Raw genomic sequence first — 23,411 nt, 5'->3', positions numbered from 1 at the left:
TGGCTTGATTTTGCTTACAATACGCCTCAATTATGCCAATATGAGTTTCTGACTTGGTCAAACTGTAATAACTTTTAAAAGAAAATTCAAACGGGCAAGGAGAAAAGGAAAAGGAAGAGAAGACATACAACAACATATATACTCTTATAACCCTAACTTCCCCTCCATCTTATTTACATTGCAAGATTTGTAGAATACAAGAGCAATTGTCCGTTCACGACCTAGGACAAGAAACAGTCAATTTCCCCATACGAATTGAAATATATTTTTACTAGCACCTGCATTGACAACGTTGTTACTCTGCGTTTTAAGCATCTTCTCCTGTGCATCGACGTCGCCTTCCTATTTACAATTTACAAAGAAATGAAGAAATTTGAGTGAATAAAAATGTTAGAACAAGGTTAAATAAGTAAACAAACAGATCAACGCTATTAGGTAATGTAATCAGACCAAACTGAAATAGAATTTAAGAAGATACAACAAAGTGTTTCTGTTTCCACCTTTAATCCCTCCGTCCCATGCGGTCATGACCCAGCAAGCGTTAACTCTCTTATTTTTAACAAGATTACTAGAAATCTTAAAAGATTGCAAATTGATGAACGTAAAGTAGAAAATGTTTTAGGAGGGAAATGTTATGAGCAGAAAAAAGGTTGCACACAGAAGCACCAAAGGTGGCTATTACATTTCAAATTCCAAACAAGGGAGTGAGGACTTACAAGTCGAGAGTAGGCATGGGCAAGAGATAAAAGCGTGGGGTACAAATCCAGAACAGCTATGGCAACTTCCTCGGTTACCTGGGGAACCTGCATTTATAATTCAAGATGAATGTAGACGTTGTTCAACCCACTGTCACTAGAACTGCCCTAGTTCTCCAAACCAAGCAATTACACCAAACCGTATCATAAAATTTGGTTCTAAATAGCTCTGAGTCTGGAGTAATTTACCGAATTCTTTATCAAACAATTCTAGACACTCACTAATTTTAATGGAGTTTAGATGCTCAAAAAGTAAGTAGAACGATACCATAGACCAAGGACAAAACATCCAGAGGAATCCAACACAGGACATACCTTGGTAGACTAGAAATGCACCTTTTAGTTTATTTCTCTTTCTAGAAGTTGACAGTATATATTAGATATACATGTAAAAAGGAAAAAGCCGAACCCACAGAATTTAATTTCTTTCCATTTGACTATCCATAAATGAACCTATACATTGTTACATTAAGGGATCAGAGCCAACCAAGACATTGTTAACTGCCAAATAAGAGGTGATATTCCTTTCTCTCAGAAACAGTTCATACCTGCATGAGCTGAATGGCAAATATGTCACTAACTGTCATTTTATCCAGGTCTTGGCACCTTTTGATAAACTCATCAAAAGAAGGGCAAACCCCAGCATTCATACTTTGTTCCTCCAAATACTCTGATTTGTAATACTGAGTTATCGCTTGAGTAAGATGAACATACTTCTTCAGTGTGTCAGCCAAGCCACTGGTTCTTTGAACATCGAATCCCTCCAAAATTTCAGTTGTGAAACAGCTGTACGAAATGAGAACTATAACTGTTGAAGATGGATTCCAAATGATAATTGTTTCTTTTGCAATCATTAGGACATAAATAGAAGAATTATTATATGATTTACTTTCAGTCACTCACACAAAGGGTTTTGAGAAGTGCAAAATCATCATGGGTACCTAAAAACTGGACGGGTAAATTGAGAACATGACCCAAAAAATAGGATTATAGGATCCTCAGACGTGTATTAAAATTTAAAACTAATATCTCTTATCTCTTTAGTGTTTCTTAACATGCTAACTAAAAGTATATACTACAGAACCTTTAATCGAAACCAGAGATAGTAAGAATATGCCATCTTTTTCTAGTTTATCCTTCAAAATTAACCCTACTTCAATGACCATAATTATTATACGAAAGAAAACTCAGAATACAGGTTTGGAGGGACTAGATTTCCTGTTTGATAATACAGATATATAAGGCAGCAAGGAGGTTTGATATTGGGCATTCTTTCGGAAGACTATTTGAAGTGCACTGCCTAGAGATTACGGTTTCAAAAGTGCAGAAACTAGGGTTTGAATTAGGGGCTTACTTGATATGGAAGAATTAATTTGAGCCTTTAAAAGGGCTGTGAACAGTACCCAAGAGAATATTTTGGCTGGGTTGTGGTATTGGAAAACCAGTACAACACTGATGTAGGACATACGGAAACAGAAGGTAAAGGAAAATTCATCACCATTCAATTGATCACTGTTATACAAATGAGAGGTTTACTTCTTAGTTTAAAAATGATTTTCTTTAAATGGAATAGTCAAGGAAGAAACGTGGCCATTAGGAATATTCACAAAAATGCTTACGCTGTTTTAATGCTTTCCGCTGCTTCAGAACAATTTGGATCACCTTCCACAAGATATATCAGCTTCTTAAGACCACATCTCTGCCACATGCAATTGAAGGAGCAAACATGTCAGAATAAACATGAAATAATGTATTTCACAGTGAACCCAACGTTCTCAGGAAAGGTAAACAATCTCTTTAGAAGCAAACAAATCTCTCTAGTAGACAGTGAGAGACAAAAGAACCAAACATGAAGCACCACAAGAAAATCAATGACAGACTAATACAAATCAGCCTTTGTACGTTCTCATTAGTTTGTGAATCATACCTTACATAAACGCAAGGTCAGGATCTATTAGATCCCAATTCAAGTGCTTCAAACCAAGGGTGAGGGCTTATATATCATAATCCAAATGGTGAGGGCTTATATATTATAATCCAAATATTTAAAATTATGGTGTAATAATTTGGGCCATGTAAAACCTCTCTATCGTGATACTCTATAAAGGAACAAACCTCCATGTAGTCATAAACAAAATATGGTCCCAACTTGGGCCAGTTATATGTAAGAATAAACTCCATATTGTAATAAAGTGAGTTTTTCTAGGTCCTGTCTTAAGAAACTTGCCTCCACATAGTAATAATTGTCAATGTCAAAGAATATGCTATATTTTTACAATTAAAAATTTAAGATGAAATAAAATATTTTGGAGATTAGGTGTCTTTCTTTTTCTAGTGCTTCATCTTGGAGATTCGTAAGCTTCATCTTGGAAATTCGTATGCTTTACTACTAATGTGGTTCTTTGTATCCATTCAACATTCATTAAGGACAACTAAGTCAAAAAATAATTTTTTTTGAACTACACCTCTATTAAGTAATAACCTCCCTAAAGTTATAAAATTGGTTTGGTCCCAACATTATGACTATATAGAGGTTTCACTGTAAAAGCATGTTTTCCTTTAGTATCCGAAGTATAATGCAAAACAAGGTATTAATATCACTACAACAAAATCAGGAAAACCATAATTCAGCAAACATGAAAACTCAATCCAACAAATTTACTCTGCCAAGAAACTAAATAAATCAGAAAATTCCGCATTCATAAGCACTGCTAAATCAAATAGTACTCCTTGTTAGGGGTGGGGGAATTTGGTATGGCCCACCCCCACCACTCAACTGCCGATAGAACCGCCACCACCATTGGTTACGGTTCTGTTCGGTTATGCCAGAAAACAGGTGTGACAGCCTAAACGACCCAACCTGGTCGGTGTCAGTGAGTCTGGAATGAGGACTGTGGGGAGTGGCAATAAATTCATACGTAAAATGAAACTGCTGTTTCACTAAGCTATTAAACACAACGTATGAAGTCCATAACAAACACTACCCAAGAGAATGCTAATTTATTCTTGCTCAAAACTCCCAATAGTTTTCTCCAAACTAGAGAATGCTTCAATCATTTACTTTGTTTCTTCAAACAAGTTTTTGATGCATACAAACTTTTGATTTATTTACTTTCAATAAAAAAAAAAAGACGTTTATTGCCAATACCTACCAAAAAACAGTCAATTTAGATTGGGAAAATAAGCATTAAGATGTGCAGTATGCACCCAATGCCACAATCACAAGTGCATCTGGCCTAAAACTGCGGCCACCAAATTCCCCGCCTAGGTAATGCATTTTATAGGAGATACATGATTTCCTTTATCAAATTGTTCATCCTAGATACTTAAGCAATGAAATGAGCACAGACAAAATGTTTTAAACATTAAATCCTCAAAAGGGACAACCATGTGATGTTCAATTTATAATATCCATAGTTATGGGAGGAAAGAAAATAAGAACAACAACTGATAGGAATATGTTTCAGGTTTTTACGTAGGTACTCTCCTTTTCATGCTGTAACATTTAAGGTTTGTAATTCAACATTTTCCAATTAAATGCGGTGAAAGCAGATATTAAAAGGTAAAGATATATTATTAGGAGAAACCCAAGTTTCCACAATGAAATAGCTTGATACTAAGCATGTAAAGGAGCAGCTTAGTTTATGCTGAAACAATTGTAAAACAGTAGTATCAACATATTATAGCAAATTTTTGTATAGTTAATAAAGATAAACCCATGAGTCTTAAGAATCAATACCAAAAGCCTCAGTTTTTGGTCCCTGTAACGGTTATCTCTGATTGAACAGCGCAAATCATCAACTTTCTTCCTCTCAACTATAAAATCAAGCACGTATTCGCTATGAAGATGTTTATGGCGAGCTATCCAGATTCCATCTCCAACTGGTAACCTTCTAACCTGTAGAAGAGTCAGATTGTTAAATACAGTTTCCACAGCTGGAAAAAAATATATTGCAACAAGAACTAATATAAGGAGTTATCTTTCACTTCTACAAGCCACAATTATTTACATAGTAAAATAATGGCTGGAAATTTTTCTATTATATTCCAGAAGTGTACAAATGGCGAAATTCTAGGGGACCATATACCACTCAGAAATGCTGGCTGGTAGTACCTACAATATAATTTCTCTTTATGAATTTATCAAAAATAGTCTTACGATGCCATTTATGTCAATCGCAACAACTTGATACTTGAAATAGCAAACACGTGAGGAACACTACAACAGACCCAAAACATTTGTAACAACAAGAATGGCATGGCCAAATAATTATTAAGAAAATTCTTAGAATCATAACTGAAGTTTATGAGTAACATACTCAAATTCAGAAATTGGACTTTGGATTTCGCCGGTGGAGACATACCAAAAGGTAAAAACAACAAGTAGAACAGATTAGAAGATGCAAAATAATGTGCTTGATTTTATCTCACTGTCAACAAAAGTAACAAGAGAACCAACAACAACAACAACAAAGCCTTTTCCTACTAGTGGAGTCGGCTATATGAATCTTAGAACGCCATTGTGCTCGGTCCTGTGTCACTTCTTCCGTTAGATCCAAGTACTCTAAGTCTTTTCTTAGAGTCTCTTCCAAAGTCTTCCAAAGTCTTCCTAGGTCTTCCTCTACTCCTTCGGCCCTGAACCTCTGTCCCGTAATCGCATATTCTAACCGAAGCATCAGTAGGCCTTCGTTTCACATGTCCAAACCACCGTAACCAATTTTCTCTCATCTTTCCTTCAATTTTGGTTACTCCTACTTTACCTCGGATATCCTCATTCCTAATCTTATCCTTTCTCGTGTGCCCACACTTCCAATGAAGCATTCTCATCTCCGCTACGCCTATTTTATGTACATGTTGATGCTTCACCGCCCAACATTCCGTGCCATAAAGCATTGCCGGCCTTATTGCTGTCCTATAAAATTTTCCCTTGAGCTTCAGGGGCATACGACAGTCACACAACACGCCGGATGCACTCTTCGACTTCATCCATCTAGCTAGTATTCTATGGTTGAGGTCTTCATCCAACTCTCCGTTCTTTTGCAAGGTAGATCCTAGGTAGCTAAAGCAGACGCTCTTTGGCACTTTCTAATCTCCAATCCTCACCCCTAACTCATTTGAGCCTCCGTTTGCATTGAACTTGCACTCCATATACTCTGTCTTTGACCGACTTAGGCGAAGACCTTTAGATTCCAACACTTCTCTCTAAAGGTTAAGCTTCGCATTTACTCCTTCCTGAGTTTCATCTATCAACACTATATCGTCTACAAAAAGCATACACCAAGGAATATCATCTTGCATATGTCCCATTAACTCATCCATTACCAATGCAAATAGGTAAGGACTTAAGATGAGCCTTGATGTAACCTTAAAGTTATGGGGAAGCTTTCGGTTTGTCCTTCGTGAGTTCTTACGGCAGTCCTTGCTCCATCATACATATCCTTTATGGCTTGGATATATGCTACTCGTACTCCTTTCTTGTGAGTTCTTACGGTAGTCCTTGCTCCATCATACATATCCTTTATAGCTTGGATATATGCTACTCGTACTCCTTTCTTCTCTAAAATCCTGCAAAGAATGTCTCTTAGGACCCTATCATATGCCTTTTCCAAATCTATAAAGACCATGTGCAAATCCTTTTTCATATCTCTATATCTTTCCATCGATTTTCGTAAGAGATAGATTGCCTAAAAGTATCAAGAGAACCATGTAAAAATATTTTCAAAGCAGCAACAAATAGGGCAGTTGAGTCCTATGCTAGCTACTTAAACTACCAAGTTAGTCCCAGTACGGTGAAAGTGAAACTGATGAGCTTATGCCGTACTTAACCAAGGCTGAACAGACTAAATCAGTTGAGTGCTTCATAGAGTCATAGAGGAAAAACTGAAATCCCATGGACCATGGGATTCTTGCTTTAATGAGCCCCAGTTGCAAGAATGTCTCACTTTATTTTCCATTGTATTTAAATGTTCCACCTGACTCAAACATGAAGCAGATGAATAACTATACAAACAAGGTAACAACAAGCAGTCTTAAAAGTCAACCTGTTTTGAAAAACCAATAATAAAGAAAATAAAATGATAACCAAGGCTACACGTTCTACTTCTAGTTAATGTACGAAACCATTGGAAGAACTAGCATATAAAAGAGTGAGAAAACTGACCTCTATTTTGATTTTGAATTGAGTGCGAACATTCTCAATAATTCTTCCAGGCCGCGATCTAGACACAATATATACCAAATCAGTCACAATTCTAAAAACACTAGCAGAACAATGGACAAATAATAGGAAGGAACACTACCATTGAACATAGTAAAATAACAAGAAAAAGAAATAAAAATAGAAAACTGGTAATAGTTGCCATATTAACAATTACTTGGTTGAATCAACTTTTCATCCATTTGGTGTTTTGTTTTCCCTTTATTTGTTGTTCAGATATGGGGATATGGATACAAGGTGAAAATGGGGAAATTAATAATTAGGCAGCGCACTTTCTGTGACAAGGAGGGGGGCAAGGATGGGGATAAGTAATAGTGGTGAAGGTAGGGATGAAGATGGACAACTAGCTCCTGCATTATTGTCAACCCTACACAAGAAATATGGATAGTGACTAGTGATGAGATCTAAAGAGAGCATGTATGCAAGGACCATTCATGTTGCTGACTATTTTTAACCCCAAAACTCTGTTCTTGCCAAGAAAGAACAAAAAGCACCATTGACTAGCTTCATCATAAAAAGAAACGGCAGAAGAAAAAAAATAATAAGCTACTGACCCCCTAGTGGCAAATTGCTCTCGATCATCCAAAACCAAGATTACTTCATATGCATCTTCAAATCTCTCCCCAAAGCTTAGAGGTGGCAATGAGAAAACATTCTGACTTGCTTCAAAACCATCCAAAGTAGACTTTGGCACAGGATAACTCTAAAAACCAAGAAGTCAATTAGCAACATATTAACAGTATATCAGCTGTACTCAACAATACTGGAAAAAAGGTGACTTTCAAATCTAAGAAAAAAGCGCTATAAGTATCCACTACAGTCTTGTAAATATATAACCAGAAGTTAACTTGTGACTCCTAAATTATGGTTGTTGTAAAACTCTGTATAGGCGCTATTTTGACACTTCCAATCTAACATGATACATTAAAAAGAGAAACTGTTCAAGTAAATATTTAGAAGCTAGTTAGACATATACCTTCCCGATGTATTCCTCTGGAATATCAAGCGAATTCTTCTTCCTAGTCACATTAGTTGATAACAATATGACGTCTTCCCCAGAGTCAGAATGATCAAGCTCCTGATGTGAAGTAGTATCCACATCCAGAACAGAAAGCCCTTTGGCATTAGCAGTTTTTCTGACAGGACCTGCCATACCAGACCTGGTTAGACATTCACGTGCAGCTTCTTGACCTTCTTCAGTAAGCATGTACCTACATTTGCAACATGCATTACACATCTGCTGTTACAAAATCAATCCAAGTGTAACTCAACAACTTGTAAATTTATAAGAATTGACTGCCATAATACATATGATTTTTCAGCATTTGCTTCAGGCAAGTACTAACTCATCTCAAAACTAACCATAAAAAACAAGGTTCACAGCTCATATATTTTGCTTAAGGTTGTAAACAACTTAAATGTCATTTACCTAGAATGTAAACATGTACCCATGTTCCTGTTCACAAGGCATTCTTCTATAAAGAACGAAGGTTCTATGAATTCCACGTCAAAGTAGATCTTTCGTACTGTATAATTTGTAAATGATGATTGTTTTATAAATAGTTCATTTTCAGTTTTCACAAAACCAGTGTGGCTTATTTTACCATTCAAATTAACAAGTTCAGAGGCAGAAAAACAATACATAATAAATATATAAATCCTCGGTAGCACAAAAACATGAGAAGCAAATGCAGAAACAAAAGCCATACTTTGCTGGGCAGCTTGATTTTGTAACTAGCCCCTTGGTTACCAATGTCTTCATGCAGGACCATCCACTATACCATTCCCTTCCAGAACCCGCAAAGCGTCCTGGACCTCCCGGTTTTCCCTTTCCCATCTCTGGCCTAATAACACACAACCCATGTCTCAAAACATCACAAACATCCCAAAATTAAACACAAATTACAAACAAAAAAGAATTTAACAGCCAAATTAACATACATAATAGGCACACGAGAAAGTCCACTCGCTTCAGCTGCATCGATAAGCTCCTGTTTACGCATAAATTCATTCCCATTTTCAAGTCCCCTGATAAAAACTAATCATTACTAACTCCTACTTCCAAAAATATGACAAAACAAATCAAAACAAAAAAAAAGTTAAATACAAGTCCAGATTACCGGTAAAGTGTGATTAACAATGCATACGCCACGGAATTCTTCTGCGGAACATATCGTCTGCTTCCTTTACTTCTCTTATCTAAAACACAAGGCAAATTGGGCAGTAAAACTGGTGAATTCAACATGGAGGTGGTAAAAACAGAGAATGTAAATCCAAAGAACGGTGAAAACTACCGGTTTTAGTCAAGTCTTCCGGTTCAGAACTGCCGGAACGGGTGGTCGGAGAAAGCCCTTGCATGAAGCCACTCTCCTTCACTGCTTTTGGAAACGGAGTTCCGTTCTCCGTTTGAGGGATGAAGGAGGTGGGTAGTGGAGGGAGGGAGGGAAGAATTAATGGGCCATCAGAATCAAAATAGGCAGTCTGGGTGGGTCAGAGTAGATGTAGCGTAACGGGCCAAGTCTCCTTTCTTTTGCAAACACTATGCAATGCGGGCTTAATATGCAAAAACCTCTTGTCGAGGGTTTGGAGGGTGTTAAAAATCTAAATGACGGTATAACCATCGTTTAAGTGTAGAAGATGTAATCACGAGTGTTTATTTATTCTTTTTATTTTGAAACTCCCCTATGTAGGGTATTAAAAATCCAAACAAGATGTACCCATCATCAAAGCATAGAGGATGCGATCATGAACGTTTGCAATTTTTTTTTTTTCACATTTCAACACTTGTAAATTAATTATTATGAATTTTAATGTGCTTTGGAATTTTTTTTAACCTCACTTATTTGAGATTAAATAATATAACTGTTGTAGTAAAGTATTTTAGCAGTTTAAAAGTATCAAACTAACTTTTTTCTTAGCGGATTGAAATGAGTTTACTCGCGGGTAAAATTGTTATGTTTTTAACGTGTAACCTAATAACAACCCAATTAGTTAACGTGCCAATTCAAAACTTGTTTTTTCGTATCGTTTAGGATCAGGTTGATAGATCTGTAAGACTTCCAAATCTAATAGGTTCCTTGGGTCTTTTGGGCTTTCTCACTTAAGTTGTCAAGTACAACTTGGTTTACAATCCCAATAGATCAAAAGCCCAATAGGCCTACTCATGAAACTTACTTTTAAAACCCAATACGTCGTACGATAATTGATTAATTAATTTAATCAATATTAACATACTCAATCAACCACCCATAACTTATGTAATTGGAATTACGATCACGGTCTACATTAATACTCTTCATTCAAATTATTTGATTGATAGTTTATTCATGCTTATTATCTAATGTGATTTTATTATCAATGCTAGCCGATGAGCACACACTCTCTGTGCGTGAACAATTTTATTTTGTTTTTTTATTAAGGAGTGTCATTAGTTTTTAAAATTTTAAAAAGAGTATGAAAAAATGTAAATATCGTGTATCAAAAGTGATGGTAAAATAGGAAAAATAAGGATATGATTGTCATTTTGTCAAAATGTACCAAATTACTATTTTACCCTCCTCATGTCAATATTGTGTATTCAAAAATGAGGGTAAAATTGAAAAAAACAAGAAAAAAAAAGTTGACAAGAGCTTTTCTCTTAATAGAACAACAGTAGAATAGATATCTTGTGAATGTGTTATGAAATATACTTTCTAAATCATATTCCAATAAATGTGATATGAAACATACTGTGAACACGGAAAATTCCTGAAACGAAAGAGACAAGAACAACGTGCACAAAATAATATTTGTGTTTGATGATTTTGGGTTACAATCTCTCTCAAATTTGATCCTCTGATTCGATCTCCGTAAGGTGTTGATTTGTGGATGTTTCGTTGATCCAATGGCCGTTGAGGCTTGATCTTGGATGAACTGTTGGAAGTTTCTTCAAGGGGCCGTGGGCTTGATCTTTGAAGGTGGATTTGAGCGGATCTTCAAGGAGCCATTGGGGCTTGATCTTGAGGATGAGTGTTTCTTCAAGGGCCGTTAAGGTTTGATCTTGAATAACGGTGATGAACGGATCTTCAAGGGATTTTGGGCTTGATCTTGAAGAACGGATGATTGTTGATCTAAGGGCCGTCGGGGCTTGATCTTGGGATGAACAGTTGTGTGGATTTATTGATGTTGTTGATCCAAAGGGTCGTTGGGGCTTGATCTTAGGATGAACAGTTATGTGGATTTGATGATGTTGTTGATCCAAAAGAGCCGTCGGGGTTTGATCTTAGGATGAACAGTTGTGTGGATTTGTTGAACACTTTCTTCAAGGGTCGTCGAGGCTTGATCTTGAATTAGTGGAAGTTCTTCAAGGGCCGTTGGGGCTTAATCTTGAAGGAGAAATTTCTTCAATGGCCGTTAGGGCTTGATCTTGAAGGAGGATTTGACGAAGAACGAAGAGGGCTTTCTTGATCATTCGGGATTTGCTTGAATTTGGGAGGTTGGATGCTTGAAAGCTTTAGAGTTTCAAAGCTTCAAGGATTTTGGATGTGTGGGGAGTATTCTCTTCCATTTTGGGAGTAGAGAAATGTATTTGTGAATTGGTTTCTTGATTCTTTGATGGATGAGCCTATTTATAGGCTTTGGGAACGAATCACCACCATCCATTTGTTTTGGTGGATGTTGTAGGTGAATTTTGGTGGATGTTGTAGGTGAAACTTGGTGGATGTTTGTAGGTGAAACTTGGTGGATGTTGTAGGTGAAACTTGGTGGATGTTGTAGGTGAACTTGGTGGATGTTGTAGGTGAACTTAGTGTATGATGTAGGTGAAGTGAATGAAGGTTGTAATTTTAATACAATAGTCAACATTTATTTCACCAAAATTTCAATGTTTACAAATGTAATCTTAATGCAATGTGCTAACATTTATGCCACCGAAATTTCAATATCTACAAATGCCCCCACTTCAAGGCGCGTTGTATACATGTGCTTGTTACATGTAGGAGATGCGTTTTGAAGTCCCTTAATGTAGTTGTCAATCCAAGGGCCATCGAGGCTTGATCTTGAATTGGGCTGGAGATTTCTTCAAGGGCCGTTGAGGCTTGTTCTTGGACTTCGTTTGAAATTTCTTCAAGGGCCGTCGAGGCTTGATCTTGAAGGTTGAAATTGGACCACAAGGAGCTTTATGTGGTAGATGATCTTTGGCTTTGGTAGTGGATGAATCGGCACGTATTTATTTTTGCGCTTTGTTGACTTTCCACAGCTTTGATCTTGAACTGGGTTGGAGGATTTTTTTGGATTCCTCCAATTGTTGATTTTCCACAGCTTATTCTTGAACTGGATTTGATTCAAATATGGTGGACGCTTGATCTTGAATCGGACTTGTGATTTCCTCAAGGGCCGTCGAGGCTTGATCTTGAATTTGGCCGGAAACTTCTTCAAGGGCCGTTGATGCTTGATTCTTGAAGGTTGACTCGAACACATGGCAAGCAGGCACGAGGTGAAGGTGACGACTTGTTGCTTTGTTCAATCTTTCTAATTCACACCTGAGCAGTTTGGTCAACGGTATGATCTTCAAGATTGATGGGCTCTTCTTCCAGTTGGTGACTTGATCTTTAAGGACTTGATTCAAGGGTGGTGAAACGGCACATGCAGCCCATAACGCCTAGCAAGTCGACCCAAGAATTTGAGGGTCAAAACGAGTCCTCCACCCAAAGTGATTGCAAACCTGATGATATGAGATACTTTTGATTTTGAAGAAGTAGCAGATGAATCGACACGTGCTTTGTTGTGCTTGTCTCCACATGCTTCAATGTATCATTTTCCCTTGTCTTATCTATTCTTCTGGTAGAATGTAGCATCTTCTCGAGTTCTTCAGCTCAGACTCCTTCTGCTGAGCTGACTGTGCATGCTGCATTCTTCTCTGCTTGTTTCTTCAGGCAGATGTGGCAGCTTCTTGAGTTCCTCAGCTCGGACTCCTTCTGCTGAGCTGACTGTGAAGACTGCATTCTTCTCTGCTTGTTTCTTCTGCACATTGTCTCCACATGCTGCAAGGTATCATTTTCACTTGCCTTATTTGTTCTCCAGGCAAATGTGGCATCCGAGTTTGAGTGGAGGTTCCGGCATATTGTTTTCTTTATCCTTGTCTTTGTAGGTAAGAACAAGGAAAAAGAAAAGGACAGGGAGAACGCATGATATGAGATACTCTTGCTTTCTACCCTGGTGATATGAAATACTTTTGCTTTGGTGTCATTTGTTTGTAGAGGTACCCCAATGAATAAGAAACACTGAGTGACTCGAGAGGCTTCGTTGGGAAGACATTCTCGGAGATGAAGAAAGGTTCTCGGAGATGAAGAAAGGTTATGTATGTCTGCCTTGCTATGGAGGGTGAAGGTGGACAGTTATAGGAAATTCTTTAGTACCTGTAGAGGTACTATTCTTTTACTCGTGTCGGCAACCAATGCGTGATTGATCAGTATGGATTCACGTGCTTTCTTCTTTATCAGAAATCTTCGACAAATTGTCCGTAATTTTTGTCAAGCTGAGTGTACATGTGACATGTGTTGACGAGGCTGAAAAAGACTGGCGCCTCTTCGATATCTGGGATCGGCGCTTCGACAAATTGCCCGTGATTTCTGCAAAGCTAAGTTTGCGCGTGACGGGTGCTGACGAGGCTGAAAAAGACTGGCGCCTCTTCGATATCTGGGATTGGCGCTTTAACAAATTGCCCGTGATTTCCGCAAAGCTGAGTTTGCGCGTGACGGGTGCTAACGCGTCTGGAAAAGCAAGATGCTTCTCCGATTTCTGAGCTTGCCTCTTTGATTTTTGAATTAGCCTCTTCGAATTCTGAGCTCGCCTCTTCGATCTTTGAAATCCCGTCGAGTGTTGATCTTTATAGAGGCATGCAGTTCGTTTCAAAGCACACTTGAATTTTCGCTTGTAGAAACTCCCTTCTTGCACTTCTAAGATCTTGATTTGTCCGACCTCTTCTTTCTTCAACACCTTTGAAAATGTCTGGACCCTCCGACTGTCGTTTTGATTTGAACCTTGGTGAAGAGGTAGTCCCGTATTCTCCAGATAACATATGGCGCCCATCCTTCATATCCCCTACTGGTCCTCTTACCGTTGGGGATTCGGTGGTGAAGAATGATATGACCGCTGCGGTGATGGCCCGAAACCTTGTCACTCCCAGAGATAACAGACTACTTTCCAAACGGTCTGATGAGTTGGATGTTAAGGATTCTCTGGCTCTCAGTGTCCAGTGTGCAGGTTCTGTGTCTAATATGGCACAACGCCTATTTGCTCGAACCCGTCAAGTTGAATCATTGGCGGCTGAAGTGACGAGTCTCAAACAGGAGATTAGAAGGCTTAAGCAGGAGAATAAACAATTGCATAAGCTCGCACATAGCTATGCGACAAACATGAAGAGGAAGATTGACCAGATGCAGGAATCTGATGGTCCGATTTTACTTGATCATCAGAGGTTTGTGGGTTTGTTCTAGCAGCATTTGCCTTCGTCTTCTGGGGCTGTACCGCGTAATGAAGCTCCAAATGATCAACCTTTGGCTCATCTTCTTCCTGGAGTTCCGCCGAGTGGTGTGGCTTCAAACAGTCAACCTCCGGCGCCTCTCATTTCTGGAGCTCTGCCGAGTGGTGAGGCGGCACCTGATCGTCCTTGAAGATCCCCTCTTGTAAATTTGATTTGATTTGATTTTTTTTTTAAGTATGTATAATGCAAATTTATGTAAAATTTCCAGAAAAAATAAGTAAAAACGGACTTTATTTCTCTCAATGCATTTGTTTTGTTTTTTTTTGTTTTTTGTTTTTTTTTGTAAATACATAATAACATATGTATTTATTTATTTATTCTTTTGTAATAAAATTGACTTTCTTTAATAAAACTTTTATATATATTTTTTTTTATTTTGATATGACTGAACTCGAAATTGAATGTTCGAGCCGCCTACGTACCCTTCCAAAGAAGAGATCAAGCCATAACGTAGTTCAAATGAGTGATGAATTTAACAGTAATTTTGATGATGATTTTGCCGTACATAGTTTATGCTCTTGCGGGCCAGGAGCTTTGGTTCATGCAGTTTAGGCTCGTGCGAACAAAGAGCATGAGTTGTCGCCTTTCAGGGGTAGTAGCATTTCAAGAATCTGCCATTGATAGGGCCGATCTTCAAGCCGTCTTCCGCCATGATTAAGTAGGCGCCATTGGTGTAGACTTCTTGTATTACGTATGGTCCATCCCATTTTGACGTGAACTTGCTCTTTGTCTTGTGAGTTGTGATGATAGGCCTACGCAATGAAAGGATGAGATCTCCCATTTGAAAAGAACGAGGGAAAACTTTCTTGTTGAAGGCTTTGGAGAGTCGTGCTTGATAACACTCTAAGTGTTGCTGGGCTTCGAGTCTTTTTTCATCCAGGGCTTCCAGCTCTTGAAGGCGCAACTTTGCATTCTCTTCGTCAGTCAAGCCTTCTTGTAAAGCCATCCTTAGCGAGGGGATTTCACTTTCGAGCGGTAGAACAGCTTCCACGCCATATATGAGAGAATAAGGTGTAGCTTGGGTAGGCGTTCTATATGTCGTCCTGTATGCCCAAAGTGCTTCGCCTATTATTTCATGCCAGTCTTTCTTTGTTCTGCCGATTACCTTCTTCAGGAGGTTACACAATGTCTTGTTAAATGCTTCTGCAAGACCGTTGGCCGGAGCATGATACATGGAGGATTTGTGCTGCTTGAACTTGTATTTCTCGCAGAGCTCGTCCACGAGTCGGTTGGAGAACTGTTTTCCGTTGTCAGTGACAATGTAGCGAGGCACGCCATATCGGTGGATGATATGTTCCTTGATGAAACGGACGACAATTTCCTTCTTGACTTCCTTCAGGGGTATGGCTTCAGCCCACTTGGAGAAGTAATCTGTTGCAGCCAGGATGTAAGCTTCTTCTGCAGATGACTTTGGCGCAATTGGTCCTAATCCCCATGCATCGAATGGCCATGAAGTAGCTATAGGGTGTAATAGTTCAGGCGGTTGATGTATGAAGTTGGCGTGAAATTGGCAGGCTTGGCACCTTTTGGTGTGTTCTAGGCAATCCTTTACCATGCTTGGCCAGTAATAACCCATTCTTTTGAGCTGGAAATGAAGCTTCGGTCCGGACTGATGCGCTCCACATATTCCTGAGTGTGCTTCTTCCATGGCTTGATTGGCTTCTTCATCGCCTAAGCATCTCAGAAGTACTCCTTCAAAAGATCACCGGTAGAGTGTCCCTTTGTAATAGAGGAAGCGATGCGCTCGTCGACGTACTTCAGAACGGTGTTTTGGATCATCTGGGAGTATTCCATGCTCCAAGTAGTTGATCAGCGGCTGTCTCCATTCTTCAACGTTGATCGGAAGTATGGAAATAACATTTGTATCACTTAGTACCATTTCAGTGACAAGCGGGATTACCCATCTTTGGTAGACTGGCACGTTTGTGGCTTCGTCTTCTCCTAACGTTATGCTCGAGGCTAGGTTGGCGAGAGCGTCTGCCATTTGATTCTCTTTTCTTGGCATGTGTTCTAGTGTTACTGCCTTGATCTTTTGCAGCAATTGCGTTACCAGCCGGAAGTATGGGACGAGATCATCTTTCCTCACCTCATATTCAGTCAGGAGTTGATTGATTATGAGCTTTGAGTCGCCATATATCTCAAGGGCTGTAATTTCCATGTTAATCGCCATTTGGAGCCCGATGATCAGTGCTTGGTACTCAGCGACGTTGTTGGAGCATAATTCGCTTAGTTGGAATGAATAAGGTAGTATTTGCCTTTGTGGCGACATGAATACTACTCCTGCCCCCGCTCCGTCTGCTCGTGCAGATCCATCGAAGAACATCGTCCATGTCGGGAATATGTCGATGTAGAACACCTCCTCGTCAGGCAAGTCGTCTGAGATTTTCCAATCGGCTGGGATTGGATGGTCGGCAAGGAAGTCTGCTAGTGCTTGTCCCTTGACGGCTTTAGCTGAGACGTAGATGATCTCGTATTGATTGAGAAGCAATGCCCATTTAGCTAGTCGTCCTGTCAAAACTGGCTTGGACATGACGTATTTGACCGGGTCAGCTTTAGCAACCAAGTGGATGGTGTAAGCAAGCATGTAATGTCTGAGCTTCTGGATGACAAATATCAAGGCAGGGCACATTTTTTCTATTGGGGAGTAGTTCAACTCAGCGCCGGTGAGCGTTCGACTGAGGTAGTAAAGCGCTCATTCTTTCTGGGATTCATTTTTCTGTGCCAAGAGTGCTCCGACTGAACTTTCCTGAGCAGCGATGTACAATATGAGCGGTTTCCCTGGTACAGGTGCCCCCAGGACAGGTGGACTTGATAAATACTTCTTTATGCTTTCAAAATCAATGTTGCATGCTTTGTCCCATACGAACGAAACATTTTTCTTCATGAGTCGACTGAACGGTTGACAACGCCCTGCAAGGTTGGAGATGAAGCGTCTGATGAAGGCTAGCCGTCCTTGTAGACTTTTCAACTCGTGCAGGTTTCTTGGCTCGGGCATGCTTTGAATGGCCTTGATCTTTGCTTGGTCCACTTCAATGCCACGATGCTTGACAATGAAGCCAAAGAACTTTCTAGATGTGACGCCAAATGCACATTTTAACGGGTTCATCTTGAGGTTGTATTTTCGCAACCTTTCGAACACTACTCGCAAATCCTTCAAGTGATCTAATCTTTTCTTTGTCTTGACCACCACATCGTCTACATAGCATTCTACGTTCTTGTGTAGCATGTCATTGAAGATCTTCTGCATTGCGCGTTGATATGTAGCTCCAGCATTCTCCAGACCAAAGGGCATCACCTTGTAGCAGTAGATACCTTTTGGAGTGCGGAATGCTGTTAGTTCCTCATCTTCAAGAGCCATACGAATTTGATTGTATCCAGAAGAGCCGTCCATGAATGATAGTGCCTCATGGCCAGTGGTTGCGTCCATCATGATTTCAATGATTGGCAAGGGGAAGTCATCCTTTGGGCAAACATCATTGAGGTCTCGAAATTCTACGCAAACACGTATTTGTCCAGATTTCTTAAGGACTATGACGATATTGGAGATCCACTTGGGGTATTGCACCTCTCGAATGAAGCCTGCTTCGATCAACTTGTCAATCTCGGCCTCGATTTACGGGATGAGCTCGGATCGATAGCGTCTTTGAGTTTGCTTTATTGGTCGTGTTCCAGGCTTGACTGCAAGATGATGCACAACAATGATGGGGTCGAGGCCGGGCATTTCCTTGTAAGTCCAAGCAAAGACGTCCTTGTACTCTAATAGCATCTGGTAATACTTCTCTATCTCGTCTGCACTTAGTAATGCACTCACGAAGATAGGCTTTGGTTCCTCACTTGTGCCTAAGTTGAGTTCTTTGAGATCGTCAAATGTGGCTTGCCCCCCATCTTTGAGTTGTGACGGCGCTGTAATGACATCTTCCTCGAGGATTTCATCTTCTTCACCTTCTTGGATTGTGATGTGGAAGACGTCTTGGGCCTCTTCTTCGATGTTGACCCCTTGAGTTTGTTGGCATGAAGATTGTCCAGTATAAATGATGGTGCGCCTTTTTACTTTCAGTGATCCAACTATGTTAACCTCCAAAATTGTTTGGCGCTTCATTCTTGAAGGAATGGAACTTCGAACGTCATCTTTTTCTGCCAGACGATCGATCTTTTCTACTTTTGGAAGGCTTTTTGGCTTCTTTAAGTCTTTCCATAACTGACTGTCGTGGAGGAAAGCTAGTCGTATTGCTTTGCTTCTTAGGTTTCAACAACCTTTTGAAAACAGAGCTTCGAGATGCTGACGTGTTAAGCCTTTTGAAGACGGAAGTTCTGTTTTGACCGCCAATGAGTTTAGTTGCCGAAACTCTGGGTCTTGAACGATTCATTCTATCGAATACTAACGTCTGGGGGGCAGGTTGAGGCTCTTCTTTATTTTGTATAATGCTCACGCTGATGTGTTGAGCGCTAGCATTTTTTGTCTTGCTGGAGATCTTCACCGGTGCATTTGGTGTGAAGCCAAGTCCAGCTTTGTTGTTGTTGACCCCGTAACCATGTTCCTTCAACTTCTTCTGAGTTTTAGTGAGATCACGTTTGTTGTCTTTGACGGTGTTCAAACCCTTCTTTCCCAAATTTGCAGAGGAGGTGAAGTTGTACCCAGCTTTAGACATGAGTTTGTAGGCATTTGGATCAAAACCTTCTTCGGTCCTCCTGGTTGGGAGAAAGCTTGGTTCTACCCCTTTTGGCAGGCCTTTTATGAAGCCTTGTGATGGTCCTGCAACCTTAGTGTCGCCTAGCTGTGTTAAAGGCAGAATTGCATTTGTTTTAAGCAACTTTACATTATCCATGTGCCGCTGTGCATCGGCTTTGCTTGCTGCAGTTTCAAACGGGGATTGACCATTCTTTCTTCTAGACGTCGGGATGTATCGGAAAACGGGTATGTTTGGTCCATTTGAGGGCGTTCTACTCCCTTTGGTTGTTGCAGGTTTAGCAAGCTCATCGTTGTTTTTGCTTGAAGATGGCATAACTTCTTCTTCTTGCTTTTTTGGCACGGCTTGCCACTCCTGCTTTTTAGGTGTTGCTTTGCCCATGGATTTAATCTCTTTTCGAAGAGTTTCGGGCACCATGTCTTCATCCATGTAGAACTTGGCGTCTGCGAAATGTGATTCGGCTTCAGTGAATGGCTTGGTGTCGCCATAGATCACCTTCACTCCTTCTCGGTAAAATTTTAAGCATTGGTGAAGGGTGGACGGTACTACTCCATTTGCATGGATCCAAGGCCTTCCTAAGAGCAAACCGTAGAAAGTTCTTGCATCAATCACGTGGAATATTGTGCTTGACTTGAGTTCACCAATGGTCATCTCCACTCGGACCATGACCATCACTCTTTGTCCTCTTTGGTTAAAACCTTGGATTAGTAGACGGCTTAGGGATAGTTCATCCACCTTGATGCCGATTGTGGTCATTGTTGACTTTGGCATGATATTTATGGCTGATCCGCCATCCACAAGCATGCGGCTGACTTTATGCTCCCTTACGTACCCAGAGACGAAGAGAGGTCGGTTGTGAGGCTTGGATCCTAGCAGCAAGTCTTCATTGGTGAAGTGGATTGCGTCCTCGGCGGCACAGCATATGGCACATTCATATGGCCGAAGCTTCAAGCTTTCGTTCTTGCTTTCTTGCACTTCTTGGTCGTCGGGACTTGCCAAGACCGCTGCCAGTGCTCTTCGCATCTCCTTTGGCAACCGGAGCGCTCCTTCGATGCTAAGGTGTGTTGGCAGACCTTCTTCAGTTATAAGAGTATTTTCCCCCTCAGTGGTGACAACTTTGCCTTTTGAGGGTTCTTCCATTTCTACTTCGACCATGTGACATGCACTGATAGTGCACTGTTGGAAGAAGTCATCCGGGAAGTATTCGTGCAAAGAGACGGGAATACGTGGCTCTTGCTCCATAGGTTCCCCATCATATGTTGACTTAGCAGCTCTTATACTTCTTTTAGGCTTCCTATTATTGCGGCGACGATGCTTTCTCGCTTGTTCCCCATTTGGCTTTATAGCTTGTGGTCTTGGCTTCCTCGTCTTCTTATAGGTCACCAATGTCCACCCTTCTTCATCATTGATAGGTGCATCCTGGTCGTTTGCCCCCAATGATGGTTGTGCAGAAGGTGCCATGTAGCTTGTACATTGATAGGAATGGTCAGGTATTTCTTGAAGAGGCACGAGATCAAAGGACCCGAACACGATCGTAGTGGTATGCGTTGCGACTGTGTCTTCTAGGTCGAGCTCAATCCGCCCTTGCTGTGCCAACTTCATGATGAGTTCTTTTAGGATGAAACATTTGCCCACATGATGACCTACGATACGATGGTACTTGCAGTACTTGGGATCGTTGGTACGATTCATCTCTTCAGGGCGTTTGCATTCAGGCAACTCAATCACCTTATTCTCCAGCAAGTCGTCCAGCATTGCATCCATGTCGGAGTCCGGAAAAGGGTATACCTTCTGCTCCAGTTCCCTCAAAGTGTTTTTGTACCTATCTTGGGTGTGGGAAGGCTCACTTCTTTTTATCTCATTTGCTTTGTTATTGAAGGAGATTTTGACGGGTGCGGACGAGGTCTTGATAGGGATGGTTTTGGTGGTAAAAGCTTCCTTGGCGAGCTTTTTCCCATTATTGTCTGCTCTTGAAGTAAACACCTTATCCCTTTTGAAATCGGTGATTGGCTCATTCTTTCCATGGTGGGCGATGCTCAGTTCCATGTCGTGGGCACGGGTGGCTAATTCTTCAAAAGTCGGTGGCTTGATACCTTGAAGGATGTATTGTAAACCCCATTGCATGCCCTGGATTCATATCTCGATTGAAGAAATCTCGGAGAGCCTGTCCTTACAGTCGAGGCTTAGATTACGCCATCGGTTGATATAGTCCATGACTGGTTCTTCCCTCCATTGTTTCGTGCTCGTCAGCTCCAGCATGCTCACAGTGCGGCGGGTACTGTAGAAACGGTTGAGGAATTCCCTTTCCAACTGTTCCCAGTTGTTGATGGACTCGGGCTCCAGGTCTGTGTACCACTCAAAGGCGTTTCCTTTTAACAAGCGCACAAACTGCTTGGCGAGGTAATCTCCTTCCGTCCCTGCATTGTTGCAGGTTTCGATGAAATGTGCGACATGTTGCTTTGGGTTTCCCTTTTCGTCAAATTGCATAAACTTCGGTGGTTGATAGCCCTTCGGCATCCTTAAGGCGTCAATCTTCCTGGAGTAAGGCTTCGAGTACAACGTGGAGGCATGAGAGCTTCCTTCATACTGTGCCTTGATGGTGTTGGTGATCATCTCTTGCAGCTGCTGGATAGAAAGAGATCCCATGAGTGCCGCTGCTTGGTCTGGCTCCGGCTTCACATCGATTTTCTTCACCGGGGGCTCGTCTTCTTCGTCGTCTTCCTTCTTCAGATGATCAATCTTCATGTTAGGTTTCTCGCCATCCTACGCCTCCAGTCGGTTGACGAGTGCTGCAATTTGTAAGTCTTTTTCTTCCACAGTTCGGGTTAACCTTGCAATTGCTTCATTCATCTGAGCCAGCTGCTCATCGATTGAAGTTGCTCCGGTAGCCATAACTTGCATGAATGTGATGTCGCTTGAGTCAGCATCTGAAAATAAAGACTCGGAGTACTTCTTCGGGCTTTCCTCCCTTGGTGCCTTTAGCGAGGCCAGGGTGATCACAGGTTCGTACCTCAGGTACTCTTGTTCCTTTGGCAGGGTTGATGTAGGGGTGGAAGAGGAGGCAACAAGAGCTCTTGCCTTGCTTCCAGTTACGATGCCTGAAATGGCGCCGCCTGCGGCAAGGATGCTCTTGTTCTTCGTGTTGGTTGTGGGAACAACTTGAGCCTTCCTTGATGCCATTGATTTTGGAAGTGTGCTTGAATTTCTTGAACGGAGAAAGAGATGAGAGGTAGAGATGATCCCACCGGGCGTGCCAATTTGTGAACACAGAAAATTCCTGAAACGAAAGAGACAAGAACAACGTGCACAAAATAATATTTGTGTTTGATGATTTTGGGTTACAATCTCTCTCAAATTTGATCATCTGATTCGATCTCCGTAAGGTGTTGATTTGTGGATGTTTCGTTGATCCAAGGGCCGTCGAGGCTTGATCTTGGATGAACTGTTGGAAGTTTCTTCAAGGGGCCGTGGGCTTGATCTTTGAAGGTGGATTTGAGCGGATCTTCAAGGAGCCGTTGGGGCTTGATCTTGAGGATGAGTGTTTCTTCAAGGGCCGTTAAGGTTTGATCTTGAATAACGGTGATGAACGGATCTTCAAGGGTTTTTGGGCTTGATCTTGAAGAACAGATGATTGTTGATCTAAGGGCCGTCGGGGCTTGATCTTGGGATGAACAGTTGTGTGGATTTATTGATGTTGTTGATCCAAAGGGTCGTTGGGGCTTGATCTTATGATGAACAGTTATGTGAATTTGATGATGTTGTTGATCCAAAAGGGCCGTCGGGGTTTGATCTTAGGATGAACAGTTGTGTGGATTTGTTGAACACTTTCTTCAAGGGCCGTCGATGCTTGATCTTGAATTGGTGAAAGTTCTTCAAGGGTCGTTGGGGCTTAATCTTGAAGGAGAAATTTCTTCAAGGGCTGTTAGGGCTTGATCTTGAAGGAGGATTTGACGAAGAACGAAAATGGCTTTCTTAATCCTTCGGGATTTGCTTGAATTTGGGAGGTTGGATGCTTGAAAGCTTTAGAGTTTCAAAGCTTCAAGGATTTTGGATGTGTGGGGAGTATTCTCTTCCATTTTGGGAGTAGAAAAATGTATTTGTGAATTGGTTTCTTGATTCTTTGATGGAGGAGCCTATTTATAAGCTTTGGGAACGAATCACCACCATCCATTTGTTTTGGTGGATGTTGTAGGTGAATTTTGGTGGATGTTGTAGGTGAAACTTGGTGG

At 40.8% G+C, this 23,411-nt stretch overlaps 1 protein-coding gene across 1 annotated transcript; it reads right to left on the bottom strand.

Moving 5' to 3' along the window:
- Positions 1–30: 30 nt before the first annotated feature.
- On the bottom strand, positions 31–16,664 carry LOC103428449 (crossover junction endonuclease MUS81-like). Its single transcript, XM_029105436.2, has 13 exons — positions 16,251–16,664; positions 9,267–9,453; positions 9,093–9,171; positions 8,914–9,000; positions 8,682–8,816; positions 7,949–8,183; positions 7,527–7,675; positions 6,916–6,973; positions 4,495–4,653; positions 2,375–2,454; positions 1,304–1,541; positions 717–803; positions 31–342 (listed from the first exon to the last, which is right to left on the bottom strand). Exons 1-13 carry the CDS (start codon positions 16,662–16,664, stop codon positions 238–240), a joined length of 2,013 nt encoding a protein of 670 aa, XP_028961269.2. The 3' UTR covers positions 31–237.
- Between the last annotated feature and the right edge of the window lie 6,747 nt (positions 16,665–23,411).

Source organism: Malus domestica, chromosome 07 (assembly GCF_042453785.1).
Source record: "Malus domestica chromosome 07, GDT2T_hap1".
In the NCBI taxonomy this organism is placed as follows: domain Eukaryota; kingdom Viridiplantae; phylum Streptophyta; class Magnoliopsida; order Rosales; family Rosaceae; genus Malus; species Malus domestica.
Note: the sequence above shows the minus strand (reverse complement) of the source record. Positions and strands in the feature narration are given on the sequence as shown.

Coding starts and splice junctions, on each gene's coding strand:
- LOC103428449 (XM_029105436.2), bottom strand. CDS start 16,664: ATGGCGATTAACATGGAAATTACAGCCCTTGAGATATATGGCGACTCA. Junction 9,172..9,266: donor GGAAGACTTGACTAAAACCG/GTAGTTTTCACC, acceptor CTTGTGTTTTAG/ATAAGAGAAGTAAAGGAAGC. Junction 343..716: donor CCCATGCCTACTCTCGACTT/GTAAGTCCTCAC, acceptor AATTGTAAATAG/GAAGGCGACGTCGATGCACA.